This window comes from Phaenicophaeus curvirostris, unplaced genomic scaffold (assembly GCF_032191515.1).
Source record: "Phaenicophaeus curvirostris isolate KB17595 unplaced genomic scaffold, BPBGC_Pcur_1.0 scaffold_122, whole genome shotgun sequence".
Classification (NCBI taxonomy): domain Eukaryota; kingdom Metazoa; phylum Chordata; class Aves; order Cuculiformes; family Cuculidae; genus Phaenicophaeus; species Phaenicophaeus curvirostris.
This window is the reverse complement of record NW_027206743.1, coordinates 408,113-434,527: the sequence shown is the minus strand read 5'-3', so window position 1 is coordinate 434,527 and position 26,415 is coordinate 408,113. Positions and strand designations below refer to the sequence as shown.

Sequence of the window (26,415 nt, the reverse complement as noted above, 5' to 3'; positions counted from 1 at the left end):
CCATGGGTGCTGGGGACCCCCCCCCTGCTGAGACCCCCCCCCCATCGAGTGCTGGGGCCCCCCCCCATGGGTACTGGGGACACCCCCTATAGATGCTGGGACCCCCCCTCTGGGAGCTGAAACCCCCCCCATAAGAACTGGGGGACCCCCCCTCAGTGAGACCCCCCACATTGGGTACTGGGGACCCCCCCCTATTGGGTGCTGGGACCCCCCCTCATGTGACCCCTCCCCAATGGGAGCTGGGACCCCCCCCATGGGATCTGGGGACCCCCTCCTCATGTGACCCCCCCCCCAATGGGAGCTGGGACCCCCCCATGGGATCTGGGGACCCCCTCCTCATGTGACCCCCCCCCAGTGGGAGCTGGGACCCCCCCCTCATGGGATCTGGGGACCCCCTCCTCATGTGACCCCCCCCCCAGTGGGGAGCTGGGACCCCCCCCTCATGGGATCTGGGGACCCCCTCCTCATGTGACACCCCCCCCCCTCATGGGGTCTCTGATTTCTGGCCCCCCCCACTTGAGATATGGGGTGGGGGGGGGTCATAGGGTGCCCCCCCCCACACCATGGGTGCCCCCAAACCCTGGGTTATGGGGTGGGGGGGGGGGGTTCATGAATACTGACACACCCCCCCCTCTTTTTTTTCCTCTCCCAGTCTCCCAATGGGCCCCCCCCGGCCCCCCCGCGGCCCCCCCCCAATTCATCAGCGTGGGGACCCAGACAGACCCGACGCCCCCAAACCTCGAGGGTCCGGAGGCTGGGGGGACCCCCCAAGAGCCGCCCCCCCCGGGGTCCCCCCCCTGCCCCCCAGCCCCCCCCCCCTCCCGGCGTCCCCGGAGCCCCCCAAGAGCCCCCCCGAGTCCCCCCCCCCCGGCACCGAGTCCTGCCCCACGGGCGCCCCACAAGGAGCTGTGAGAATGGGGGGGGCTGGGGGGGGTCACGGTGGGAGTTGGGGGGCTCTATGGGCCTGGGGGGGGTCAGGGTGGGGTTTGGGGGGGTCTGAGGGTCTCTATGGGCCGGGGGGGGGGGTCAGGGTGGGGTTTGGGGGGGGGGCTGGGAGGCTTGGGGGGGTCAGAGGGGGATTTTGGGGGGGCTGGGAGGGGGGTCACGGTGGGAGTTGGGGGGCTCTATGGGCCTGGGGGGGGTTCAGAGTGGGATTTGGGGGGGCTGAGGGGGGTCTCTATGGGCCGGGGGGGGGTCAGGGTGGGATCTGGGGGGGGCTGGGGGTGTCTCTATGGGTCTGGGGGGGGGGTCAGGGTGAGATTTTTGGGGGGGGGGGTGTTTAACCCTTCCCTCCCCTGACTGCACCCCCTGCTCCCCTTGCCCCTCAATTCTCCCCATTCCCTTTGCCCCCCCCCGGCCCCCCCCCCCCCAATTTTTGCCCCCCCCCAACCCCCCCTTCTACCCCCCCCCCCAACTTTTCCCCCCCCCCCCCCCAGGTTCCGCAGACACAGCTCGTCCTCGGGCAGCTGCAGCCCCCGCCAGCGCCTCAGCAGGAAAGCGGCTTCGTCCGCAAACCTCCTGCTGCAGGGGGGGAGCCCCGAGAGGTGGGGGACCCCAAAACCCCCCCGCACCCCCCAAACACCCCGCCCCGCACCCCCAAATACCCGCCCCTGCACCCCCAAACCCGCCCCTGGGCCCCCCCACACCCTGCACCCCCAAACCCGCCCTCGGCCCCCCCACACCCTGCACCCCAAAATAACCCCCCTGCACCCCAAAATAACCCCCTGCACCCCCAAATACCCACCCTGCACCCCCAAACCCACCCTCTGCCCCCCCACACCCTGCACCCCCAAAATAACCCCCCTGCACCCCAAAATAACCCCCTGCACCCCCAAATACCCACCCTGCACCCCCAAACCCGCCCTGGGCCCCCCCACACCCTGCACCCCCAAAATAACCCCCCTGCACCCCAAAATAACCCCCTGCACCCCCAAATACCCACTTTGCACCCCCAAATCCACCCTGGGCCCCCCCACACCCTGCACCCCCAAATACCCACCCTGCACCCCAAAATACCCACCTTGCACCCCCAAACCCACCCTGGGCCCCCCCCCACACCCTGCACCCCAAAATAACCCCCCTGCACCCCAAAATAACCCCCTGCACCCCGAAATACCCACCCTGCACCCCCAAACCTGCCCTGTGCCCCCCCACCTCCTGCAACCCACCCAACCCCTCCCTGCACCCCCAAATACCCACCCTGCACCCCCAAACCCACCCTGTGCCCCCCTACCCCCTGCAACCCCCCCCAAATCCTCACTGCACCCCCCCCACGACCCCCTGCAACCCCCAAATCCCCCCTGCACCCCCAAATCCCCCCCCGTTTACACCCCCTCTCCCTGGCAGCCGCCCAAAGGAGCCGACCCTGAGCCCAGGTGGGTAAGGGGGGGGGGGATCTTTTTTGGGGTGCAGGGGGGGCATTAATGGGGTGCAGGGAGCTCGTTTTGGGGGTGCAGGGGGCTCTTTTTGGGGTACAAAGGGCTCATTTTGGGGTGCAGGGAGCTCATTTTTGGAGCGTGGGGGGGGTCTCACTAATGGGGTGCAGGGAGCTCATTGTTGGGGTACAAAGGGCTCATTTTGGGGACACAAAGGGCTCATTTTGGGGTGCAGGGGGGTCTCACTAGTGGGGTGCAGGGAGCTCATTTTTGGGGTGCAGGGAGCTCTTTTTGGGGTACAAAGGGCTCATTTTGGGGTGCAGGCAGCTCATTTTTGGAGTGGAGGGGGCTCTCATTAATGGGGTGCAGGGAGCTCATTTTGGGGTGCAGGGGGCTCCTTTTGGGGTACAAAGGGCTCATTTTGGGGTGCAGGGAGCTCATTTTTGGGGGTGCAGGGGGCTCATTTTTGGGGTACAAAGGGCTCATTTTGGGGTGCAGCGGGGTCTCACTAATGGGGTGCAGGGAGCTCATTTTTGGGGTGCAGGGGGGCTCATGTTGGGGTTTCCCCCCCCAGGGTCGCGCCGCGGGGAACTACAACCTGGGTGAGGCTGCGGGGCGTCCGTTCTGTCCGTCCGTGGGGCGGGGGGGGCCGTGGGGGTGACCCCCCCCCCCCCCCCCCCCAATCCCTGCCCCACAGAGGGGGGTGTCGGTGAAGATGTTCCTGCGGGGTCGCCCCATCACCATGTACGTCCCGTCGGGGCTGGGCCCCAGCGGGGGGCTCCGCGCGGACCTGCCCCCCGAGCGCCTCCAGCTCGACTGGGTGTATCCTGCACGGCGGGCGAGGGGCCCAGCTCCGGCCCAGCTGCATCCCACCCCATCCCATCCCGTCCCATCCATCCCATCCCATCCCATCCCATCCCATCCCTCCCACCCACCCCATCCCATCCCATCCATCCATCCCATCCCATCCCATCCCATCCCATCCCATCCCATCCCATCCATCCCATCCCATCCCTCCCATCCCATCCCATCCCATCCATCCCATCCATCCCATCCCATCCATCCCATCCCATCCATCCCATCCCATCCACCCCATCCCATCCCATCCCATCCCATCCCATCCCATCCCATCCCATCCATCCCATCCATCCCATCCCATCCCATCCCATCCCATCCCATCCCATCCATCCCATCCCGTCCCATCCATCCTATCCCATCCCATCCCATCCATCCCATCCCGTCCCATCCATCCTATCCCATCCCATCCCGATCCCATCCCATCCCATCCCATCCCATCCCTCCCATCCATCCATCCCTCCCATCCCATCCATCCATCCCATCCCCATCCCATCCCATCCCATCCCATCCCATCCCATCCATCCCATCCCATCCACCCCATCCCATCCCATCCATCCCATCCCATCCCATCCATCCCATCCCGTCCCATCCATCCTATCCCATCCCATCCCATCCATCCCATCCCGTCCCATCCATCCTATCCCATCCCATCCCATCCCGTCCCATCCCGTCCCATCCATCCCATCCCATCCCATCCATCCCATCCATCCCATCCCATCCCGTCCCATCCCGTCCCATCCCGTCCCATCCCATCCCATCCCATCCCATCCCATCCATCCCGTCCCATCCATCCCATCCATCCCATCCCATCCCATCCCATCCCATCCATCCCATCCATCCCATCCCATCCATCCCATCCCATCCCGTCCCATCCCATCCCATCCCATCCCATCCCATCCCATCCATCCCATCCCATCCCCATCCCGTCCCATCCCATCCCATCCCATCCCATCCCATCCCATCCATCCCATCCCATCCCATCCCATCCCATCCCATCCATCCCATCCCATCCCATCCATCCCATCCCGTCCCGTCCCGTCCCATCCCATCCCATCCCATCCCATCCCATCCCATCCCATCCCATCCCACCCCATCCCATCCCATCCCATCCCATCCCATCCATCCATCCCATCCCATCCCATCCCATCCCCTCCCTCCCATCCCATCCCATCCCATCCCATCCCATCCATCCCATCCCATCCATCCCATCCATCCCATCCCATCCTGTCCATCCCATCCCATCCCATCCCATCCCCATCCCTCCCATCCCATCCATCCCATCCATCCCATCCCATCCCATCCCATCCCATCCCATCCCCATCCCACCCCACCCCACCCCACCCCACCCCACTCCCGCTGTCCCCTCTCCGTCCCCCCCCTCCCCGTTCCGGTTCCCCCCTTGACTCCCCCCCAGCTACGGTTACCGGGGCCGGGACAGTCGCTCCAACCTGCACGTCCTGGCGTCGGGCGAGCTCGTTTACTTCATCGCCTGCGTCGTCGTCCTCCTGCACGTCCCGGCTCGCCGGCAGCGCCACTACCTGCGGCACAGCGACTGCGTCCGATGGTGGGACCCGGGATTGGGGAGGGGGGGGTCGGGAGCCGTCCCGCCTCTCCTCAACTCCGTGTCCTCATCATCCTCATCATCCTCATCATCCTCGGGTTCCTCCTCCCCCAGCCTGGCCGTGCATCCCGACCGGCTCCGCGTCGCCACGGGGCAGGCGGCCGGCGTCGACAAGGATGGGAAGGTGAGGGGTGGGATTGGGAAGAAGATGGGATGGGATGAAGATGGATGGAGATGGAGATGATGGAGATGAGATGGGAATGGGATTAGGATGAAGATGAGATGGAGTTGGAAAAGAGATGGGAATGGGATTGGGATGGGGTGGAGTTGGAGATGAGATGGGAAAGGGATGGAGATGGGATTGGGAAGAAGATGGGATGGGAATGGGGGTGGGATGAAGATGGGATGGGGATGGAGATGATGGAGATGGAGATGAGATGGGAATAGGATTAGGATGAAGATTGGGATGGAGATGGAGTTGCAGTTGGAAAAGAGATGGGAATGGGATTGGGATGAAGATGGGATGAGATGGAGATGAGATGAGATGGGAATGGAATTAGGATGAAGATGGGATGAGATGAGATGGGAATGGGATCAGGATGAAGATGGGATGGAGATGGAGTTGGAAATGAGATGGAGATAGAAATGGGATTAGATGAATATGGGATGGGATTGAGATCAGGACTGGAATGGGATGGAGACAGAGGCAAGGGTGGAATGGGACAAGATGGGGATGGGGTGAGATGGGATGGGATGGGATGGGGTGGGATGGGGTGGGATGGGAGAAGGCGAGGACGGGGTGGGACACGGCGAGGTGCTGTCCCCGCGCTGTCCCCGCAGCCGCTGCAGCCGATCGTCCACATCTGGGACTCGGCGACGCTGCAGACGCTGCAGCAGATCGGGCTCGGCAGCTTCGAGAGGGGGGTCGGCTCCCTCGCCTTCTCCAGCGCCGTGAGTCCCGAATCCCATCCCGAGCCCTCCAGACCCCCATCCAGATCCCTCCAAACCCCCATCCTGATCCCTCCAGACCCCCATCCAGATCCCTCCAGACCCCCAGCTCGCATCCTTCCCCCCCGTTCTGCATCTGCATCCCAATCCCAAGTCCATCCCAAATCCATCTCCTCCATCCCAAATCCATCTCCTCCATCCCAAATCCTTCTACTCCATCCCAAATCCTTCTACTCCATCCCAAATCCATGCCCCTCATCAATCTCCTCCATCTCAAATCCACCTCCTTCATCCCACAACCATCTCTCCGTCCCAAATCCATCTATCCATCCCAAATCTGTGTCCCACATCCATCTCCTCTATCCCACATCCATCTCCTCCATCACAAATCCATCTCCTCCACCCCACATCCATCTCCTCCATCCCACACCCATCTCCTCCATCCCAAATCAGTGCCCCCCATCCAAATCCATCTCCTCCATCCTGAATCCATCTCCTCCATCCCGAATCCATCCCCCCCATCCCAAATCCATGTCCCACATCCATCTCCTCCACCCCACATCCATCTCCTCCATCCCGAATCCATCCCCCCATCCCCAAATCCACCCCCCAATCCGTGCCCCCCAGGACCAGGGCGCCTTCCTCTGCGTGGTGGACGACTCCAACGAGCACATGATGTCCGTGTGGGATTGCGCCCCGCCGGCACCAAGCAGGCGGAGGTCAAGGTGAGCCAAGCTCCCTTCTCCGGATTCCCGAGGGAATTCCAGAGCTCGGGATGCACTGGTTTGGTTTTTTTCCCAACCCCCCCCCCCTTCCCTGTATTTTTTTTTGGAAGAGCACGAACGAGTCGGTGCTGTCGGTGGAGTTCAACCCCCACGACAGCAGCAGCATCATCACCAGCGGCAAATCCCACGTCTACTTCTGGACCTGGAGCGGAGCCGCCCTCACCAAGAAAACAGGGGGATCTTTGGGGTGAGGGGGGACCCCAAACCCTTCCCCCTCCCCAGAGGAGCCCCATTTAGGGCTCTGGGGGTGCAGATTTTGGGGTGCAGCTGATGGAGCCGTCTGGGTGCGACCCCCCCCCCCCTAGAAATATAAGAAGCCCAAGTTCATCCAATGCTTCATCTTCAACGCGGGCCGGAGACGTCCTGACCGGAGATTCGAGGGGAATATCCTCACCTGGAGCCGGACCGGAGGAGAGGGGAGAGCGGCCAGCAAGGGGGGGAAAGGTGGGATGGGATTAGGGGATGGGATGGGATGGGATGGGATGGGATGGGATGGGATGGGATGGGATGGGATGGGATGGATGGGATGGGATGGGATGGGATGGGATGGGATGGGATGGATGGGATGGGATGGGATGGGATGGGATGGGATGGATGGGATGGGATGGGATGGGATGGGGTGGGATGGGATGGGATGGGATGGGATGGGATGGGATGGGATGGGATGGATGGGATGGGATGGGATGGGAGGGGATGGGATGGGGTGGGATGGGATGGGATGGGATGGATGGGATGGATGGGATGGATGGGATGGGATGGGATGGGATTGGATGGGATGGGATGGATGGGATGGGATGGGATGGGATGGGATGGGATGGGATGGGATGGGATGGGATGGGATGGATGGATGGGATTGGGGATGGGATGGGTGGGATGGGATGGGATGGATGGATGGGACGGGGTGGGATGGGATGGGATGGGATGGATGGGATGGGGTGGGATGGGATGGGGTGGGATGGGGTGGGATGGGATGGGATGGGATGGATGGGATGGGATGGGATGGGGTGGGATGGGATGGGATGGATGGGATGGGACGGGGTGGGATGGGATGGGATGGGATGGATGGGATGGGGGTGGGATGGGATGGGGTGGGATGGGGTGGGATGGGATGGGATGGGATGGGATGGGAGGGATGGGATGGGATGGGATGGGATGGGATGGGATGGATGGGAGGGGATGGGATGGGATGGGATGGGATGGGATGGATGGGATGGGAGGGATGGGATAGGATGGGATGGATGGGATGGGGAGGGATGGGATGGGATGGATGGGATGGGATGGGATGGGATGGGATGGATGGGATGGGGAGGGGATGGGAGGGATGGGATGGGATGGGATGGGATGGGATGGATGGGATGGATGGGATGGGATGGATGGGAGGGATGGATGGGATGGGATGGGAGGGGATGGGATGGGGTGGATGGGATGGGATGGGATTATGGGATGGGATCCATGGGGCAGCCGTGGGTCTGACCCCCCCCGCGCAGAGACGTACCAGATCGGGCAGCAGACGCGGGCGCACGAGGGCAGCGTCTTCGCCCTCTGCCGCCGCCGCGACGGGGTCGGTGCTGAGCGGGGGCGGCAAGGATCGGCGCGTCCTGAGCTGGAGCCCCGAGCTCGAGCTGCTGCGGGAGGCCGAGGTGGGACCCCCCAAACCGCCCCGCGCACCCCAAGATCCACCTTAGATACCCCCAAACCCACCTCAGACCCCCCAAAACCACCCCTTGGGCCCCCAGATCCACCCCAGCCCCCTAAACCCACCCTTCGCACACCAAAATCCACCTCAGACACCCCGAAATCCACCTCAGACACCCCAAAATCCACCCCTTGGGCCCCCAGATCCACCCCAGCCCCCCTAAACCCACCCTTCGCACACCAAAATCCACCTCAGACACCCCGAAATCCACCTCAGACACCCCAAAATCCACCTCAGACACCCCAAAACCATCCTTTGCACACCAAAATGCACCTCAGACACTGCGAAATCCACCTCAGACACCACAAAATCCATCTCAGACACCCCAAAATCCACCTCAGACACCCTGGAATCCATCTCAGCCACCCCAAAATCCACCTCAGCTACCCCAAAATCCACCTCAGCCACCCCAAAATCCACCTCAGCCTCCCCAAAACCACCCTTCGCACCCCAAAATCCAACTTAGACCCCCCAAAATCCACCTCAGCTACCCCTAAATCCACCTCAGCCACCCCAAAACCACCCTTTGCACCCCAAAATCCACCTTAGACACCCCAAAACCACCCTTTGTGCCTCCAAATCCACCTCAGACATGCCAAAATCCACCTTAGACACCCCAAAACCACCCCCTTGTGCCCCAAACCCACCCCTTGTACCTCAAAAGCTCCCCTTGTACCCCAAAATCCACCTCGGCTACCCTAAAACCATCCCCTCGTACCCCCAAACCCACCCCTCGTACCCCCAAACCTCCCCTTTCCCCCCAAATCCCCCCCTTGAGCGCTCCAGGCAGGGGTTGATGATCCTGTGGAGGATTCGGGGTGCCCGTGATGGGATTTTTCGGGGTGCCCCCGAGCTCTTTAGGCGCAGAACCCTCGAATCCCAGCCCCCCCAGGCTGGAAAAGCCCCGTGGAGACCAAGCGTCCCTACTGAAGGGGAACGGGGGGCGTCGGGGTGACGATGCCGGGGGGCGGGGGGGTTTTTGGGGTGCCCCCCCCAGCTCCCCGAGCGCTTCGGGGCGGTGCGGACGATCGCCGAGGGCCCCGGGGAGGAGCTGCTGGTGGGGACGACGCGCAACGCGCTGCTGAGGGGGACGCTGGACGGGGGCTTCACCCCCCATCGTGCAGGTCGAGCCCCAACCCACCTCCTCCGTCCCGAATCCGCGCCCCGAATCCGTCTCCTCCACCCCGAATCCATCTCCTCCATCCCAAATCCATCCTTCCATCCCGAATCCGTGCCCCACATCCACCTCCTCCACCCCAAATCCATCTCCTCCATCCCAAACCCGTCCTTCCATCCCGAATCTGTGCCCCGAATCCATCTCCTCCACCCCGAATCCATCTCCTCCATCCCAAACCCGTCCTTCCCATCCGAATACCGTGCCCCACATCCACCTCCTCCACCCCAAATCCATCTCCTCCATCCCAAATCCATCCTTCCATCCTGAATCCGTGCCCCACATCCGTCTCCTCCACCCCGAATCCATCTCCTCCAACCCAAATCCATCCTTCCATCCCAAATCCGCGCCCCACATCCATCTCCTCCACCCCAAATCCATCTCCTCCATCCCAAATCCATCCTTCCATCCCGAATCCGTGCCCCACATCCACCTCCTCCATCCCACATCCGTCTCCTCCATCCCAAATCCATCCTCCCATCCCAAATCCATCCTCCCATCCTGAATCCGTGCCCCACATCCATCTCCTCCTTCCCACATCCATCCCACACCCCAGCCCCACATCCATCCTTCCATCCCAAATCCATCTCCTCTCATCCCAAATCCATCCTCCCATCCTGAATCTGTGCCCCGCATACCATCTTTTCCATCCCAAATCCATCTCTTCCATCCCGAATCCATGTCCCTCACCTCAAATCCATCTCCTCCATCCCAAATCCATGTCCCTCATCCCAAATCCATCTCCTCCATCCCAAATCCATGTCCCTCATTCCAAATCCATCTCCTCCATCCCAAATCCATGTCCCTCATTCCAAATCCATCTCCTCCATCCCAAATCCATCCTGAATCTGTTCCCCACATGCATCTCCTCCATCCCAAATCCATCTCCCTCACCCCAAATCCATCTCCTCCATCCCAAATCCATCCTCCCCATCCTGAATCTGTGCCCCACATCCATCTTTTCCATCCCAAATCCATCTCTTCCATCCTGAATCCATGTCCCTCACCCCAAATCCATCTCCTCCATCCCGAATCCATGTCCCTCATCCCAAATCCATCCTCCCATCCTGAATCTGTTCCCCACATGCATCTCCTCCATCCCAAATCCATCCTCCCACCCAAATCCGTGCCCACATCCATCTCCTCCATCCCACATCCATCTCCTCCATCCCAAATCCATCTCCCTCATCCCAAATCCATCTTCTCCATCCCAAATCCATGCCTCACATCCAAATTCCATCCTCCCATCCCAAATCCGTGCCCCACATCCATCTCCTCCATCCCAAATCCATCTTCTCCTTCCCACATCCATGCCAAACCCAAGCCCCACATCCATCTCCTCCATCCCACATCCATCTCCTCCATCCCAAATCCATCCTCCCACCCCAAATCCGTGCCCCACATCCATCTCCTGCGCCCCGAATCCGTGCGGGGGATTCCCCAGGACCCCCCGTCCCTGTTCTCCGTCCCGTCCAGGGTCACACGGACGAGGTGTGGGGCTTGGCCACCCACCCCAGCTCCTGCGTGTTCCTCACCTGCGGCCACGACCGGCAGCTCTGCCTGTGGGATGGAGCCGAGCACGCGCTGGCCTGGAGCCTCGCGCTCGAGGTCGGGGGGCTAGGGGGGACGGGGGGGCTGGAGAGGCCTGGGGTGGGGGGATAGGGGGGTTATAGGATGGTTATGGGGGGACAGGGGGGTTATGGGGGGACAGGGGGGGCTGGGGAGAGCAGGGGTGGGGGGACAGGGGGGTTATAGGATGGTTATGGGGGGACAGGGGGGTTATGGGGGGACAGGGGGGCTGGAGAGACCTGGGGTGGGGGGATAGGGGGGTTATGGGGGGACAAGGGGGGCTGGAGAGACCTGGGGTGGGGGGACAGGGGGGTTATAGGATGGTTATGGGGGGACAGGGGGGTTATGGGGGGACAGGGGGGGCTGGAGAGAGCAGGGGTGGGGGTACAGGGGGGTTATGGGGGGACAGGGGGGGCTGGAGAGACCTGGGGGGGGGGGACAGGGGGGTTATAGGATGGTTATGGGGGGACAGGGGGGTTATGGGGGTACGGGGGGGCTGGAGAGACCTGGGGTGGGGGGACAGGGGGGTTATAGGATGGTTATGGGGGGACAGGGGGGTTATGGGGGTAAAGGGGGGGCTGGAGAGACCTGGGGTGGGGGGACAGGGGGGTTATGGGGGTAAAGGGGGGCTGGAGAGACCTGGGGTGGGGGGATAGGGGGGTTATAGGATGGTTATGGGGGGACAGGGGGGTTATGGGGGGACAGGGGGGGCTGGAGAGAGCAGGGGTGGGGGGACAGGGGGGTTATAGGATGGTTATGGGGGTACAGGGGGGTTATGGGGGTACAGGGGGGTTATGGGGGGACAGGGGGGCTGGAGAGACCTGGGGTGGGGGGATAGGGGGGTTATAGGATGGTTATGGGGGGACAGGGGGGTTATGGGGGTACGGGGGGGGGCTGGAGAGAGCAGGGGTGGGGGGACAGGGGGGTTATAGGATGGTTATGGGGTACAGGGGGGTTATGGGGGTAAAGGGGGGGCTGGAGAGAGCAGGGGTGGGGGGACAGGGGGGTTATAGGATGGTTATGGGGGTACAGGGGGGTTATGGGGGGACGGGGGGGCTGGAGAGACCTGGGGTGGGGGGACAGGGGGGTTATAGGATGGTTATGGGGGTACAGGGGGGTTATGGGGGTACAGGGGGGGCTGGAGAGACCTGGGGTGGGGGGATAGCGGGGTTATGGGGGTACAGGGGGGCTGGAGAGACCTGGGGTGGGGGGACAGGGGGGTTATGGGGGTACAGGGGGGCTGGAGAGAGCAGGGGTGGGGGGACAGGGGGGTTATGGGGGTACAGGGGGGCTGGAGAGAGCAGGGGTGGGGGGATAGGGGGGTTATGGGGGGACAGGGGGGCTGAGGAGAGCAGGGGTGGGGGGATAGGGGGGTTATGGGGGGACAAGGGGGGCTGGAGAGAGCAGGGGTGGGGGGACAGGGGGGTTATGGGGGTGCAGGGGGGGCTGGAGAGAGCGGGGGTGGGGGGACAGGGGGGTTATGGGGGTACAGGGGGGCTGGAGAGAGCAGGGGTGGGGGGATAGGGGGGTTATGGGGGGACAGGGGGTGCTGGGGGACATTCTGGGGGTCCCCCTGCCCTGACCCCCCCCGTTCTCCCCCAGGACACGGGGCTCTGTGCCGATTTCCACCCTGGGGGGCAAGTGGTGGCCGTGGGGCTGCTGACGGGGCGGTGAGTGACCTGGGGGGGGGACACACACACAGGGGTGGCCCCCCCCCCCAGCCATGTCCCTGGGTCCCCCCACTGTCCCTGTAACCCCCATCATCGTCCCCCCATCCCTGTGACCCCCCCCATGTCCCCCAACATCCCCATCCCCTGTACCCCCCGTGGCCCCAATGTCCCCCCCAATGTACCCCCATGTCCCCAACGTCCCCATCCCCTGTACCCCCCGTGTCCCCCCCATTCCTGCCCCCCCCCAATGTCCCCGTGTCCCCAGTTGGCTGGTGCTGGACGCGGTGACGCAGCAGCCGCTGGCCGGGGGCTCCGATGGCAACGAGCAGCTCTCGGTGGTTCGCTTCTCGCCGGGTGAGACCCTCGTCCCCGTGTCCCCCAGCCCTGGCCCCAGCTCCATCCCTGTCCCCGTCCTTGTCCCCGTCTCCCAGTCCTTGTCCCCGTGTCCTAATCCCTGGCCTCGTCTCTGGCCCCAAGATAATCCCTGTCCCCAAGTCCTAATCCTCGTCCCAATCCCTGTCCCCATGTTCTAATCCGTGTCCTCCATCCCTGTCCCCAAGATGATCCTTGTCCCCATCTCCTAGTCCTTGTCCCCAATCCCCATCCCCAAGTCCTAATCCCTGTCCCCAACTCTATCCTTGTCCCCAACCCCATCCTTGTCCCCATGTCCTAACCCTCATCCCCAATCTCTGTCCCCACGTCCTAATCCCTGTCCCCAACTCCATCCTTGTCCCCAATACCTGTCCCCAAGCTAATCTTTGTCCCCAATCCTTGTCCCCACGTCCTAATCCCTGTCCCCGACTCCATCCTTGTCCCCAATCCCTGTCCCCGAGCTAATCTTTGTCTCCAATCCTTGTCCCCACGTCCTAATCCCTGTCTCCAACTCCATCCTTGTCCTCAATCCCTGTCCCCGACTCCATCCTTGTCCCTAATCCCTGTCCCCGAGCTAATCTTTGTCCCCAATCCTTGTCCCCATGTCCTAATCCCTGTCCCCGACTCCATCCTTGTCCCCAATCCCTGTCCCCAACTCCATCCTTGTCCCTAATCCCTGTCCCCGAGCTAATCTTTGTCCCCAGTCCTTGTCCCCACGTCCTAATCCCTGTCCCTGACTCCATCCTTGTCCCCAATCCCTGTCCCCAACTCCATCCTTGTCCCTAATCCCTGTCCCCGACCCCGTCCTCGTCCCCGCAGACGGCTCCTTCCTGGCCATCGGCTCCCACGACAACTTCATCTACATCTACAGCGTCTCCGAGGGGGGACGCAAGTACAGCCGCTTCGGACGCTGTGCGGTGAGATTTTGGGGGGGGGTCCTGGTGGTCCCCGATGTCCCCAGCGTCCCCAACCCCCTCCCCTCTCCGTGTCCCCCCCCCCAGGGCCACTCCAGCTTCATCACCCACCTGGACTGGTCCAAGGACGGACGCTTCATCATGTCCAACTCGGGCGACTACGAGATCCTCTACTGTGAGTTTGGGGGGGGCCACCCTGCTGGGACCCCCCCTAGAAATTGGGGGGGGGGGGTCACATTGTCCCTATTCCCCCATTAGGGGACGTCGCCGGGGGCTGCAAACTGCTCCGTAACCGCTTTGAGAGCCGGGATCGGGAATGGGCGTCCTACACCTGCGTGCTGGGCTTCCACGTCTACGGTGAGCGGGGATGGGGAGGATCGAGGGGTCCTGGGGGTCCCCTTGACCCCCCCCCCCATGTCCCCTTGACCCCCAACCCCGCCTCGTGTCCCCTGCAGGCGTCTGGCCCGATGGCTCCGACGGCACCGACATCAACTCCCTGTGCCGGTCGCACCACGAGCGGCTGGTGGCCGTGGCCGACGATTTCTGCAAAGTTCATCTCTTCCAGTACCCCTGCGCCCGGCCCAAGGTGGGATTATGGGATTATGGGATGGGATTATGGGATTATGGGATTATGGGATTATGGGATTATGGGATTATGGGATTATGGGGTGGGATGGGGTGGGATGGGATTATGGGATGAGATAGTTGAGATGAGAGGCTTGAGATGAGACGGGGGATGAACACGCGTAGGAGCCCCCAGCCACGCGACACAGGACCACGCGTGTTCATCCGTGTGACCCCTGCCCACGCGTGCGCCCCCGTGTCCCCTCCCCACAGGCCCCGAGCCACGTCTACGGGGGCCACGGCAGCCACGTCACCAACGTCCGCTTCACGCACGACGACGGCCACCTCGTCTCGCTGGGCGGCAAGGACACCAGCGTCTTCCAGTGGCGCGTCCTGGGGGACCCGCGCTGAGCCCCTCTTCCTCTTCCTCTTCCTCTTCCTCTTCCTCTTCCTCTTCCTCTTCCCTCTTTCCTCTTTCCTCTTTCCTCTTCCTCGGGACCAAAGAAGGGGGGGGCTCCCCCTCTGCCCCCCCCATTTATAGCTGCACTGTGAGAGGCGTCAATAAAGCCTGGGGGGTTCAGGGGCTCCGCCTGCTTCTTACTCCGGAGATTGCCGAGCGTTTCCGGAAACACCCGAACCCGCGTCCGGAAACACCCGAACCCGCGCCGAGCGCTTCCGGAAAGACCCGAAGGGGTCCGGAAAGAGCCGAGCGAGGGCGGAAAGAGCCGAGCGGGGCCGGAAGGAGACGAGCGGAGACCGACGGGTCCCGAGCGCTTCCGGAAAGAGCCGAGCGGGGCCGGAAGGAGCCGAGCGAGGACCGACGGGTCCCGAGCGCTTCCGGAAGAAGCCGAGCGAGGCCGGAAGGAGCCGAGCGAGGACCGACGGGTCCCGAGCGCTTCCGGAAAGAGCCGAGCGGGGAGCGGAAGGAGCCGAACGGGGACCGGAAGGAGCCGAGCGGGGCCGGTGCGGAGGCGGCGGGAGCGGGCGGCGATGAACCGGGGCCGGGCCCGGGGGTAGCGAGGCCGAGCGAGAGGCCATGGCGGCCAATATGTACCGCGTGGGGGGTGAGCGAGGGGCGGGGGAGGGGCTTAAGGGAGCCCCGAGGGGATTGGGGGGGGCTTGAGGGAGCCCCGAGGGGATTGGGGGGGTTTAAGGGAGCCCTGAGGGGATTGGGGGGGGCTTAAGGGAGCCGTGAGGGGATTGGGGGGGATCGTGAGGGGATTGGAGATGCTGTGAGGGGATCGTGAGGGGACTGGGGGGCTCTGAGGGGATTGGGGGGCTCTGAGGGCCATTGGGGGTGTCGTGAGGGGTTTGAGGGTGTCGTGAGGGGATCGGGGGGCTCTGAGGGAATTGGGGGGGTCGTGAGGGGATTGGGGATCTGTGAAGGGATTGGGGGGTGTGTGAGGGGATTGGGGATCTGCGAGGGGTTTAGGGGGGCTCTGAGGGGCTTTGGGGAGGTCGTGAGAGATTAGGGGGCTCTGAGGGGCTGGAGGGATCGTGAGGGGATTGGGGGGGGTCTTTGAGGAATCGGGGGGTCCCACAAGAAGGGGAGGGGACTGTGAGGTGGGAGGGGTGGGGATTGAGGACCCCGAAGGGGATGAGGAGGGGGGCACAAGGGGATTTTGGGGGGGGGTCATGAGGGATGGGGGGTCCTATAAGGGGTTCCACAAGAAGGGGCTGGCTCTGTGGGGATTGGGGGGGTCCATGAGCGATTTGCGGGGGTCTGTGAGGGGATTGGGGGGGGCAGGGATGTCGTGTGGCCCCCCCAGTGTGTGAGAGGGGATCCCATATTAGGGGGGGCTGTGAATTAGAGGGGGGGTCGCTGCCTTTTGGCAAGCGATAAAGGGGGTCCCCATGTCCAGGAGGGATACGGGGGGGGGCTCTGTCTGCACGTAAAAGCCCCCCCTTCATTTATTTCAGATGAAAATGCCCCCCCTTGTTAAAAAAAGAAGGGGGGGTCCTCTAAAAAAGAGGGGGCTCCGTGCCCCCCCCCTTTTCCCCTCAGACTATGTCTACTTCGAGAACTCCTCCAGCAACCCCTACCTCGTCCGCCGCATCGAGGAGCTCAACAAGGTGCGGGGCTGTTTCCTGAGGGAATTGGGGGGCAAAACCCCCATTCCCAGGGGATTCTCCCCCAAATTCCTGCCCCCCCCCTCATTTTCTAATCCCGCCCCCCCCCAACCCCAGACGGCGAACGGGAACGTGGAGGCCAAGGTGGTTTGTCTGTTCCGGCGACGAGACATTTCCAGCAGCCTCAACAGCCTGGCCGACAGCAATGCGCGTGAGTTGGGGGGCTGGGGGGGTTAGAAAGGGTTGGGGGGTGCCCCACAGCCCCCCCCGGGGCCGAGGGAGGGCAGCAGGATGGCCTCTGCCCCATAGCGACCCCCCAGCCCCTCCCCGTGCCCCGTAGGTGGCTCTCTAGGGGCTCAATCCCTGCCCTGCAGCAAACACTCTGCCCCACAGAGCCCCCTCCCCGCCCCACCGGGACTCCCGGAGCCCCCTAGCAAGGGGGGGCCCCACATAGGACCCCCCCGAATGGGGCTGAGCTGCCCCCCTGCTCCTCCCTTGAGGGGCTGCAGGGAGAACAAAGGATCCTGACCCCCCTTTTTCCCTTGGGGGGGGCGGTTCTCCCTTCCCTGCCCCACAGTGGGGGGGTCCCTGTTCCCACTCAGTGCTGGGGGGGCTCCTGATCCCCCCACCCCCACTCTTTTCCCCCCCCACATCCAGGTGAGTTCGAGGAGGAATCGAAGCAGCCGTCGATGACGGAGCAGCAGCGGCACCAGCTGAAGCACCGCGAGCTTTTCCTCTCGCGGCAGTTCGAGTCGCTCCCTGCCACCCACATACGGTGCGTGGGGTTTTTTATTTTTTAGGGGGGGGGGCGCTTCAAGAATTTGGAGAGGGGGCACTTTATTTTAACCCCTCCCCACCCCAAAATTCCCTGCCCGGCAGGGGGAAGTGCAGCGTGACGCTCCTGAACGAGACCGACATCCTGGGCCAGTACCTGGAAAAGGAGGTGAGCCCTGAGCCCCCCCCAAGCCAGGGCTGGTTTGGGGGCCCCCCCTGCTCAATTGAGCCCCCCCCCATCATTTTTCTGACCCCCCCCGTTTCTTCCAGGACTGTTTTTTCTACTCGCTGGTGTTCGACCCTGTGCAGAAAACCCTCCTGGCCGACCAGGGCGAGATCCGAGTTGGCTGCAAGTACCAAGCGGAGATCCCGGATCGGCTGGCGGAAGGTTTTCTCGGGGAGGGGGGGTTGTCAACGCTGTGAAATGGGGGGGGGGGGGGACGACAGGGCTTGTTCTGACCCCCCCGAACGGCTCCTCCTCCCCTCCCCAGGCGAATCGGATAATCGGAACCAGCAGAAGATGGAGATGAAGGTTTGGGATCCCGACAATCCCCTGACGGATCGGCAGATCGACCAGTTCCTGGTGGTGGCTCGGTGAGGGGGGGCTGCGATGGGCTGGGGGGGGGTCACAAAGGCCTCTCCTCCAAATCCTAGGGGACCCCCCAAACCCCCCGTAGCCCCCCCCGTATCCCCTCAGCTTCCCAAAACCCAGGGCTCCTCCTCAATTCCAGCAGCCCCCCCAGCCACGGAACCCCCAAAACCACCACAGCCCCCCCGAAACCCCAGAGACACCCCCGGAGCCCCCCCGCCAAGCCCCAGAGACACCCCCACCCCCCCCCCCAGCTCCTCCAACCCACAGCAGCCCCCTCCTCAAATCCCAGGGCTCCCCTCCAAACCTTAGGAACCCCCCAAATCTGAATTCCAGCCACCCACCCCCCCCAAACCCCAGAGGACCCCCCCCAAACCCCAGAGGACACCCCCAACCCCCCCAGGCCTTCCTCCAAACCCCCCCAGCCCCTCCAAACCCCAAGAACCCCCCAAATCCCAGAGGTCCCTCTGAATTCCAGCCACCCACCCCCCCCCTCAACCCCAGAGGACGCCCCCAAACCCCAGAGGACCCCCCCAACCCCCCCAGGCCTTCCCCCAAACCCTCTCCAGCCCCTCCAAACCCCCCCCAGCCCCTTCCCCAAACCCCAAGAACCCCCCAGATCCCAGAGGTTCCCCCAGATCCCTGCAGGACCACCTCCCAGGGTCCCCCCAACCCCTTCCAGCCCCCCCTCACCCCGTTTCTCTGCCCCCCCAGCGCCGTCGGCACCTTCGCTCGCGCCCTGGATTGCAGCAGCTCCATCCGGCAGCCCAGCCTCCACATGAGCGCGGCCGCCGCCTCGCGGGACATCACGCTGGTACGAAACGGGGGGGCCGCGGACACCCCCAGGCCGCTCTCTCACCCCCTGGAGCCGGGCGAGCGGAGAACCTGCTCCGCTTGGCCTTCTCCGAGCCTTCCGAGATGGTTCCTTGCAGCCTTCTCGAGAAGTTGATGGTCTACAGGCTAGACGGGGCCACGAAGGGGGTGAGGTGGGACCGGAGAAGGTGATTCCCTTTCAAACTGGTCGCCAGGCACAAACTGGGGTCTGCCAGGGGTCCATACTGGGCTTGATGTCTTCATAAGTCACTTAGATGTTGGGATGAAGAGCGTCTCGAGGAAGGGTTTTCCAGAGCGGTGGTGGTTGCTCCATCCCTGGAGGGTTCAAGGCCGGGTTGGATGGGGCTTGGAGCCCCTGATCCAGCAGGGGGTGGGACTGGATGGACTTTGAGGTCCTTCCAAGCCAAACCGTGGTTCTAAGGGACCTGAATTTTGGGGTCGAGACCACCCTGATGAAGTTTGAACACCAAGTTGAGTGAGGAGCTTGATGCTTCGGAGGGACGAGCTACCAGGAAGGGTGATGAACTTGGAGCCCCGTGTCCAGTTCTGGAATCTCCAACTTGAGAAGGAGACGGGACTGTTGGAATGAGTCTGGAGGAGGCCACGGAGATGATCCGAGGGCTGGAGAACCTCGGGTACGAGGACAGGCTGAGGGAGTTGGAGACGTTCAGCCTGAGAGGGTTGGAGACGTTCAGCCTGAGAGGGTTGGAGACGTTCAACCTGAGAGGGTTGGAGACGTTCAACCTGGGAGAGTTGGAGACGTTCAGGCTGAGAGGGTTGGAGACGTTCAGGCTGAGAGGGTTGGAGATGTTCAACCTGGGAAGAGTTGGAGACGTTCAACCTGAGAGGGTTGGAGACGTTCAACCTGGGAGAGTTGGAGACGTTCAGGCTGAGAGGGTTGGAGACGTTCAACCTGAGAGGGTTGGAGACCTTCAACCTGGGAAGAGTTGGAGACATTCAGGCTGAGGGAGTTGGAGATGTTCAACCTGGAGAGGAGAAGGTTCTGGAGAGACCTTATTACCACGACCCAGTCAGTTGTGCTCATCTTGGTGTCCGCCAAGAGCATGGAGAAACCCTTTTGAGGAGTCATGGAGAAGAGATGAGGGGTGTTCATGGGTAGAAGTTGCTCCTGGGATTGAATTCCAAGAAGATTTGTCCCCATGAGAGGAGTCGAGATGGTTCCTTAGGGGTGCGGCGGGTTCCTCTAGCTGGGTGCTGGGCCGTCACCTAGAAAGGTTGGCCGGGGTGATCCTCGAGGCCCCTTCCGACCTTTCCTTCCGTGGTTTCTGACCCCCCCGGCAGTTCCACGCCATGGACACGCTGCAGCGCAACGGCTACGACCTGGCCAAGGCCATGGCCACGCTGGTGCCGCAGGGGGGGCCCGTGCTGTGCCGCGACGAGATGGAGGAGTGGTCGGCCTCCGAGGCCATGCTCTTCGAGGAGGCGCTGGAGAAGTACGGCAAGGACTTCAACGACATCCGGCAGGACTTTGTGAGTCGGCAACGGGGGGGAAAGGGGTTTTTTTTGGGGTGGGGGGGAAGAAAAAGGACCCTCCTCGAGGTGAGGAGTCGCTTCTGCTGCTCCACAGCTTCCCTGGAAGTCCCTGGCCAGCATCGTGCAGTTCTACTACATGTGGAAAACAACCGATCGCTACATCCAGCAGGTTTGGGGGGCGCTCCTGGGGTTTTTGGGGGGCTCCTGGGGTTTGGGGGAGCTCCTGGGGTTGGGGGGGGCGCGATACGAACCCCATCTTTGCTGGGGTTTAGGGGAGGTCCCATCCCAACCCTGTCTTTGCTGGAGTTAAGAGGGAGGCCCTGGAGTCTGGGGGGCCCTGTAGGGGTTTGGGGGGCCCTGTAGGGGTTTGGGGGGCTGTAGGGGTTTTGGGGGGGCTGTAGGGGCCCATCCCAACCTTGTCTTTGCTGGGCTTTAGAGGGAGGCTCTGGAATTTGGGGGGACCTGTAGAGGTTTGGGGGGGCCCTGTAGGGGTTTGGGGGGGCCCTGTAGAGGTTTGGGGGGGCCCTGTAGGGGGTTGGGGGGGATTTAGGGGGTTGGGGGGGATTCAGGGGGTTGGGGGGGCCCATCCCGACCTTGTCTTTACTGCGGTTTAGAGGGAGGCCGTGGAGTTTGGCGGGGCCTGTAGGGGTTTGGAGGGGCTGCTGGGGTTTCGGGGGGCCTGTAGGACTTGGGGGGGGCTTCAGGGGTTTGGGGGGGGCCCCCCCGACCTCGTCTTTGCTCGCAGAAGCGGCTGAAGGCGGCGGAGGCGGACAGCAAGCTGAAACAAGTCTACATCCCCACCTAGTGAGTTGGGGGTGGGTCAAGGTGGGGGAGGGAACTGAACCCCCTCCTGGTGTTGGGGAAGGGGGGAGACGAGCCCCCCCGGCTCCTCCTGAACCCCCTTTTCTGCAGCACGAAGCCGAACCCCAACCAGATCATCTCCGTGGGCTCCAAACCCGGCATGAACGGGGCCGGATTCCAGAAGGGGCTGACGTGCGAGAGCTGCCACAGTCAGTGGGGGCGGAAACGGGGGGGTGGGAGGGATTTGGGGGTCGCGTTTAGGGCCTCCGTGCCCCTTTCGGGGGGTCTCGTGCCCCTTCAGGCTCTTTGCTCCCACTTTGAGGGGTCTCGTTGCCCACTTTGGGGGTCTCTTAGCCCGCTTTTAGGGTTCCCCATGCCCACCAAAGGTGTCAATGCCCACTTTTAGGGCCTTGATGCCCACTTTTGAGGCCTCCAAGCCCATTTTGGGGGTCTCAATGCCCACTTTTGAGGCCTCCAAGCCCATTTTGGGGGTCTCGATGCCCACTTTTGCAGCCTCCAAGCCCATTTTGGGGGCCTCAATGCCCACGTTTGAGGCCTCCAAGCCCATTTTGGGGGCCTCAATGCCCACGTTTGAGGCCTCCAAGCCCATTTTGGGGGCCTCGATGCCCACGTTTGAGGCCTCCAAGCCCATTTTGGGGGCCTCGATGCCCACGTTTGAGGCCTCCAAGCCCATTTTGGGGGCCTCGATGCCCACGTTTGAGGCCTCCAAGCCCATTTTGGGGGCCTCGATGCCCACGTTTGAGGCCTCCAAGCCCATTTTGGGGGCCTCGATGCCCACGTTTGAGGCCTCCAAGCCCATTTTGGGGGCCTCGATGCCCACGTTTGAGGCCTCCAAGCCCATTTTGGGGGCCTCGATGCCCACGTTTGAGGCCTCCAAGCCCATTTTGGGGGCCTCAATGCCCACGTTTGAGGCCTCCAAGCCCATTTTGGGGGCCTCGATGCCCACGTTTGAGGCCTCCAAGCCCATTTTGGGGGTCTCGATGCCCACTTTTGAGGCCTCCATGCCTGTTTTGGGATCTGGTGCCCCTTCAGGCTCTCCTTGCCCGCTTTGAGGGTTCTCCTTGCCCATTTTGAGGGTTCTCCTTGCCTCTTTGGGGTTCTCCTTGTCAGTTTTGGGGCTTTCCTTGCCTCTTTGGGGTTCTCCTTGCCCACGTTGGGGTTCTCTTGCCCACGTTGGGGTTCTGGTTGCCCCTTTTGGGGCTTTCCTTGCCCACGCTGGGGTTCTCTTGCCCCCGCAGCCACGCAGTCTGCGCAGTGGTACGCCTGGGGCCCCCCCAACATGCAGTGCCGCCTCTGCGCCTCCTGCTGGATCTACTGGAAGAAATACGGGGGGCTCAAGACCCCGACCCAGCTGGAGGGAGCGGCTCGCAGCGCCTCGGTGAGCCCCGGGGCGGCGGGGGGTGTTCTCCGCGCCCCCTTTTTTCCGCCCCCGTCGATCCTACCTCTTCTTTTTTTGTTTTTTCCACCAGGAGCCGCACTCTCGGGGCCACCTCTCGCGCCCCGAGGCCCAGAGCCTCTCGCCCTACACGACGAGCGCCAGCCGGGCCAAGCTGCTGGCCAAGAACCGGCAGACGTTCCTGCTGCAAACCACGCGGCTGACGCGGCTGGCGCGGCGCCTGTGCCGGGACGTCCTGCAGCCGCGGCGCGCCGCCCGCCGCCCCTACGCCCCCATCAACGCCAACGCCATCAAGGCCGAGTGTACGTGGGGGCCGCGCCGCGGGGGCGGGGGGGGCACCGGGCCGCAAAACACCCCTCGTCACCTCGCCGCTTCCTCCCCGTCTCCCTCCGTCCTCTTCCTCCTCCTCGTCTCCCTCCGTCCTCCTCTTTCTCCTCCTCGTCTCCCTCCGTTCTCCTCTTTCTCCTCGTCTCCCTCCGTCCTCCTCTTTCTCCTCCTCGTCTTCCTCCTCTTTCTCCTCCTCGTCTTCCTCTTTCTCCTCCTCGTCTTCCTCTTTCTCCTCCTCGTCTTCCTCCTCTTTCTCCTCGTCTTCCTCCTCTTCCTCCTCCTTGTCTCCCTCCGTCCTCCTCTTTCTCCTTCTCCTTGTCTCTCTTTTTCCTCCTCCTCCTCATTTCCCTTCTGCTTCTTCCTCCTTCTCTGTCTTCTTTCTTCTTCCTCCTCCTCCTCTTCCCTGTCTTTTCTTCCTCCTCCCTGTCTTCTTCCTTCCTCCTCCTCTTCTTTCTTTTCCTCTTCCCTGTCTCTGTTCTTTCTCCTCCCTCTGTCCCTTCTTCCTCCTCGTTCTCCTCTCCCTTCCTCCTCTTCCTCCTCCTCCCTGTCTTTTATCCTCTTCCTCCTCCTCCTTGTCTCTCTTCTTCCTCTTCCTCTTCTTTCTTTTCCTTCTCCCTGTCTCTGTTCTTCTTCTTTCTCCTCCCTCTCTCCCTCCTTCCTCCTCCGCCTCCTCTCCCTTCCTCCTCTTCCTCCTCCTCCCTGTCTTTTCCTCCTCTTCCTCCTCCTTGTCTCTCTTCTTCCTCCTCCTCTTCTTCCTCTTTCTCCTCCTTGTCTCCTTTCTTCCTCTTCTTCCTTCTCCTCCTTGTCTCTCTTCTTCCTCCTCCTCTTCTTCCTCTTTCTCCTTGTCTCCTTTCTTCCTCCTCTTCCCTGTCTCCTTTCTTCCTCCTCTCCCTTCCTCCTCTTCCTCCTCCTCTTCTCCCTCTTTCTCCTCCCTGTCTCCTTTATTCCTCCTCCTCCCTGTCTCTGTTCTTCCTCCTCCTCCTCCTCCTCCTCCCTCGTGCAGGCTCCATCCGTCTCCCGAAGGCGGCCAAGGCTCCTCTCAAGATCCACCCTCTCACTCGCCTGCCGCTCGCCGCCATCGTCAAGGAGCTCGGTGAGGGGACTGGGGGGGCCCTGGGGGCTCAAAGTGGGGGGGTCCCGTGGCTTTGGGGCCCCCCCTGATGCCTCCTTCCCCCCTCCCCGTCCCCTCAGCGGCCCAGGCCCCCCTGAAGCCGAAGACGCCGCGAGGCACCAAGACCCCCATCAACCGGAACCAGCTGAGCCAGAGCCGGGGCCTGGCGGGGCTGGTGGGCAAGCGGGGCTACGATGGGGGCGGTGACGGCCACCGGCCCCCCCGGGTGCGGGTAAGGGGGCCTGGGGGGCTACGAGGGAGGGGTTGGGGGCTACCCGGTTGCCTCTAGAAGGATCCCGGGGGTCCTAGAGGGGTCCTAGAAGACCCTTAAGGGGTCCCAGGGGGCTCTAGAGGCTTCCTGGGGGCCTCTAGATGGGTCCTAGAAGACCCTAAAGGGGTCCCAGGCGTCTCTAGAGGCTTCCTGGGGGTCCTAGAGGGATTCTGGAAGACCCTTAAGGGGTCCTGGGGGTCTCTAGATGGGTTCTGGAGGACCTAGAAGGCTCCTAGAAGTCACTAAAGGGGTCCCAGGGGGGCTCTAGGGAGGTCCTGGGGGTCCTAGAAGGGTCCTATAAGACCCTTAATGGGTCCCAGTTGCCTCTAGGTGGGTCCCTGGGGGTCCTAGAAGACCCTTAAAGGGTCTTGGGGGTCATAGAAGACCCTAAAGGGGTCCTGGGGGGTTCTAGGGGGTTTCTGGGGGTCCTGGAGGGATCCTAGAAGACCCAAAAGGGGTCTCTAGGGGGTCCCTGGGGGTCCTAGAGGTCCTTAAAGGGTTCCTGGGGGTCTCTAGAGGGTTCCTGGGGGTCCTAGAGGTCCGTAAAGGCTTCCTGGGGGTCTTTGATGGGTCCTAGAACACCCTAAAGGCTTCCTGGGGGTCTGCAGGGGGTTCCCGGGGGTCCCTTGGGGTCTCTCGAGGTTTCTTGGGGGTCTCTAGGGCTTCCCGGGGGTCTCTCGAGGTTTCTGGGGGTCTCTAGGGCTTCCCGGGGGTCTCTGGAGGGGTCCTGGGGGTCTCTAGGGGTTCCTGGGAGTCTCTTGGGGTCTCTAGGGGTTTCCGGGGGGGGTCTTGAGGGTTCCTGGGGGTCTCTAGGGGGTTCCTGGAGGTCTCTAGGGAGTCCTGGGGGTCTCCAGGGGCTTCCTAGGGCTCTCTAGGGGGTTCCCGGGGGTCTCTAGGGGGTTCCCGGGGGTCTCTAGGGGGTTCCCGGGGGTCTCTAGGGCTTCCTGGGGGTCTCCAGGGGCTTCCTGGAGGTCTCTAGGGAGTCCTGGGGGTCTCCAGGGGCTTCCTAGGGCTCTCTAGGGCTTCCTGGAGGTCTCTAGGGGGTTCCCGGGAGTCTCTGGGGGTCTCTAGGGGGGTCTCCCGGTGTCCCCGGGGGGGCTGTGACCGGTGTCCCCCGCAGGTGGGGGCGGGGCTGCCGTTCTCGGCCAACGGGCGCCCCCTGGCGGCGGGGCTGCGCGCGGCGCCCCCTCCCGGCACCAAGCGGCAGCGCCTCAACCCGGCGGACGCGCCCAACCCCGTGGTCTTCGTGGCCACCAAGGACACCAGGTGGGGGGGGGGTTACACTGGGGGGGGGCTGGGGGGCTGGGGAGGGGGCTGGGGGGCTGGATTTTACAGAATGGGGGGGCTGGGGGGCTGGGAGAGGGAGTTGGGGGCTGGATTTTGCAGGATGAGGGGGCTGGGGGGCTGGATCTTGCAGAAAGGAGGTTTAGGGGGCTGGGGGAAGGAGCTGAGGGGCTGGATTTTGCAGAATTGGGGGGCTGGATCATGCAGCAAGGGAGGGTTGGGGGGCTGGATCTTGCAGAATGAGGGGGTTGGGGGGCTGGATTTTAGAGCCTTGGGTGTTTGGGGGGGGCTCTGGATGCCATGGGGTGTGGGGGGGAGGTTGTGGGGCAGCCGTAGCTCATGCCCCCCTCCCCCCAAAACTTCCCGCAGGGCCCTCCGGAAGGCTCTGACCCACCTGGAGCTCCGTCGCGCCGCCCGCCGCCCCCACCTCCCCCTCAAGCTGAAAGCGGGGATCCCCCTGCGCCCCGGGGGGGCCCCCCCCGCGCCCCCCCACCCCGCCAGCACCTCCGAGCCCATCGTCCTGGAGGACTGAACCCCCCAATCACCCTCCCCAGCCCACCCACCCCCACCCCCTTTTGTATTTTTTTTATTTCTATAGTAAGAAAACACCAAGCGTGGGGAGGGGGGGGTCCTGGGACCGGTGACCCCCCCCCCTCCTTTTCCTTCCCCTTACCCCCCCCAAAAAGAAAAACCCCCTTTTGTACGTGGAGCAGCGCCCCCTGGTTTTGTATCTCGGGCTGTCCCGGTTCTGTAGCGAGAAAAAATAAAACAAGTGATGAATTTTCTTCATTTGGACTTAAAAAATTAATTGGCGGGGTGGGGGCGGGGAATGGAAACTGGGATACTGGGGGGGGGGGAGCGGAACGCTTGGCACCGGCTTGTGTTTGCCGGGGGGAAGAGGAGAGTGGGGGGTCGCTTCCGGTGGGCGGGCTCTGGGGGAAGAGAGAGGAGGGGAAC

At 63.1% G+C, this 26,415-nt stretch overlaps 3 protein-coding genes across 3 annotated transcripts in view; all 3 read left to right on the top strand.

Annotated features, from left to right (window-relative positions):
* The window catches only part of LOC138734610 (proline-rich proteoglycan 2-like), a 3,609-nt gene extending 547 nt beyond the window's left edge, over positions 1-3,062 (top strand). The window contains 5 exon segments of the mRNA XM_069882359.1: positions 653-697; positions 700-908; positions 1,437-1,544; positions 2,347-2,375; positions 2,950-3,062. Coding sequence (XP_069738460.1) covers positions 653-697; positions 700-908; positions 1,437-1,544; positions 2,347-2,375; positions 2,950-2,981 — 423 coding nt within the window. The 3' untranslated portion in view covers positions 2,982-3,062.
* EML3 (EMAP like 3) lies at positions 3,054-14,991 on the top strand. The gene is given in 21 exon segments (XM_069882383.1): positions 3,054-3,197; positions 4,648-4,797; positions 4,909-4,978; positions 5,635-5,745; positions 6,370-6,467; positions 6,580-6,697; positions 6,700-6,714; positions 6,833-6,880; positions 6,882-6,909; positions 6,912-6,971; positions 8,015-8,091; positions 8,093-8,167; positions 9,221-9,341; positions 10,842-11,005; positions 12,569-12,636; positions 12,902-12,990; positions 13,828-13,925; positions 14,010-14,097; positions 14,181-14,279; positions 14,378-14,508; positions 14,760-14,991. Coding segments are annotated over 21 exon segments (1,953 nt in total). The 5' UTR covers positions 3,054-3,090; the 3' UTR covers positions 14,898-14,991.
* A 421-nt stretch (positions 14,992-15,412) lies between these two features.
* MTA2 (metastasis associated 1 family member 2) lies at positions 15,413-26,237 on the top strand. The gene is made up of 18 exons (XM_069882381.1): positions 15,413-15,550; positions 16,492-16,559; positions 16,674-16,767; positions 17,214-17,331; positions 17,436-17,499; positions 17,601-17,718; positions 17,822-17,924; positions 18,634-18,733; positions 20,056-20,244; positions 20,342-20,416; positions 20,993-21,051; positions 21,160-21,257; positions 22,308-22,447; positions 22,539-22,767; positions 23,796-23,885; positions 23,984-24,135; positions 25,295-25,440; positions 25,828-26,237. The coding sequence occupies exons 1-18, from the start codon at positions 15,523-15,525 to the stop codon at positions 25,988-25,990; spliced, it is 2,034 nt and encodes a 677-aa protein (XP_069738482.1). The 5' UTR covers positions 15,413-15,522; the 3' UTR covers positions 25,991-26,237.
* Positions 26,238-26,415: the final 178 nt, after the last annotated feature.

Excerpts from the sequence above, each read along its gene's own strand:
- MTA2 (XM_069882381.1), top strand. The coding sequence starts at position 15,523 with ATGGCGGCCAATATGTACCGCGTGGGGG. Across the intron at positions 15,551-16,491 it reads CAATATGTACCGCGTGGGGG|ACTATGTCTACTTCGAGAAC; the intron begins GTGAGCGAGGGG and ends TTTTCCCCTCAG. Across the intron at positions 17,332-17,435 it reads CTCCCTGCCACCCACATACG|GGGGAAGTGCAGCGTGACGC; the intron begins GTGCGTGGGGTT and ends CCTGCCCGGCAG.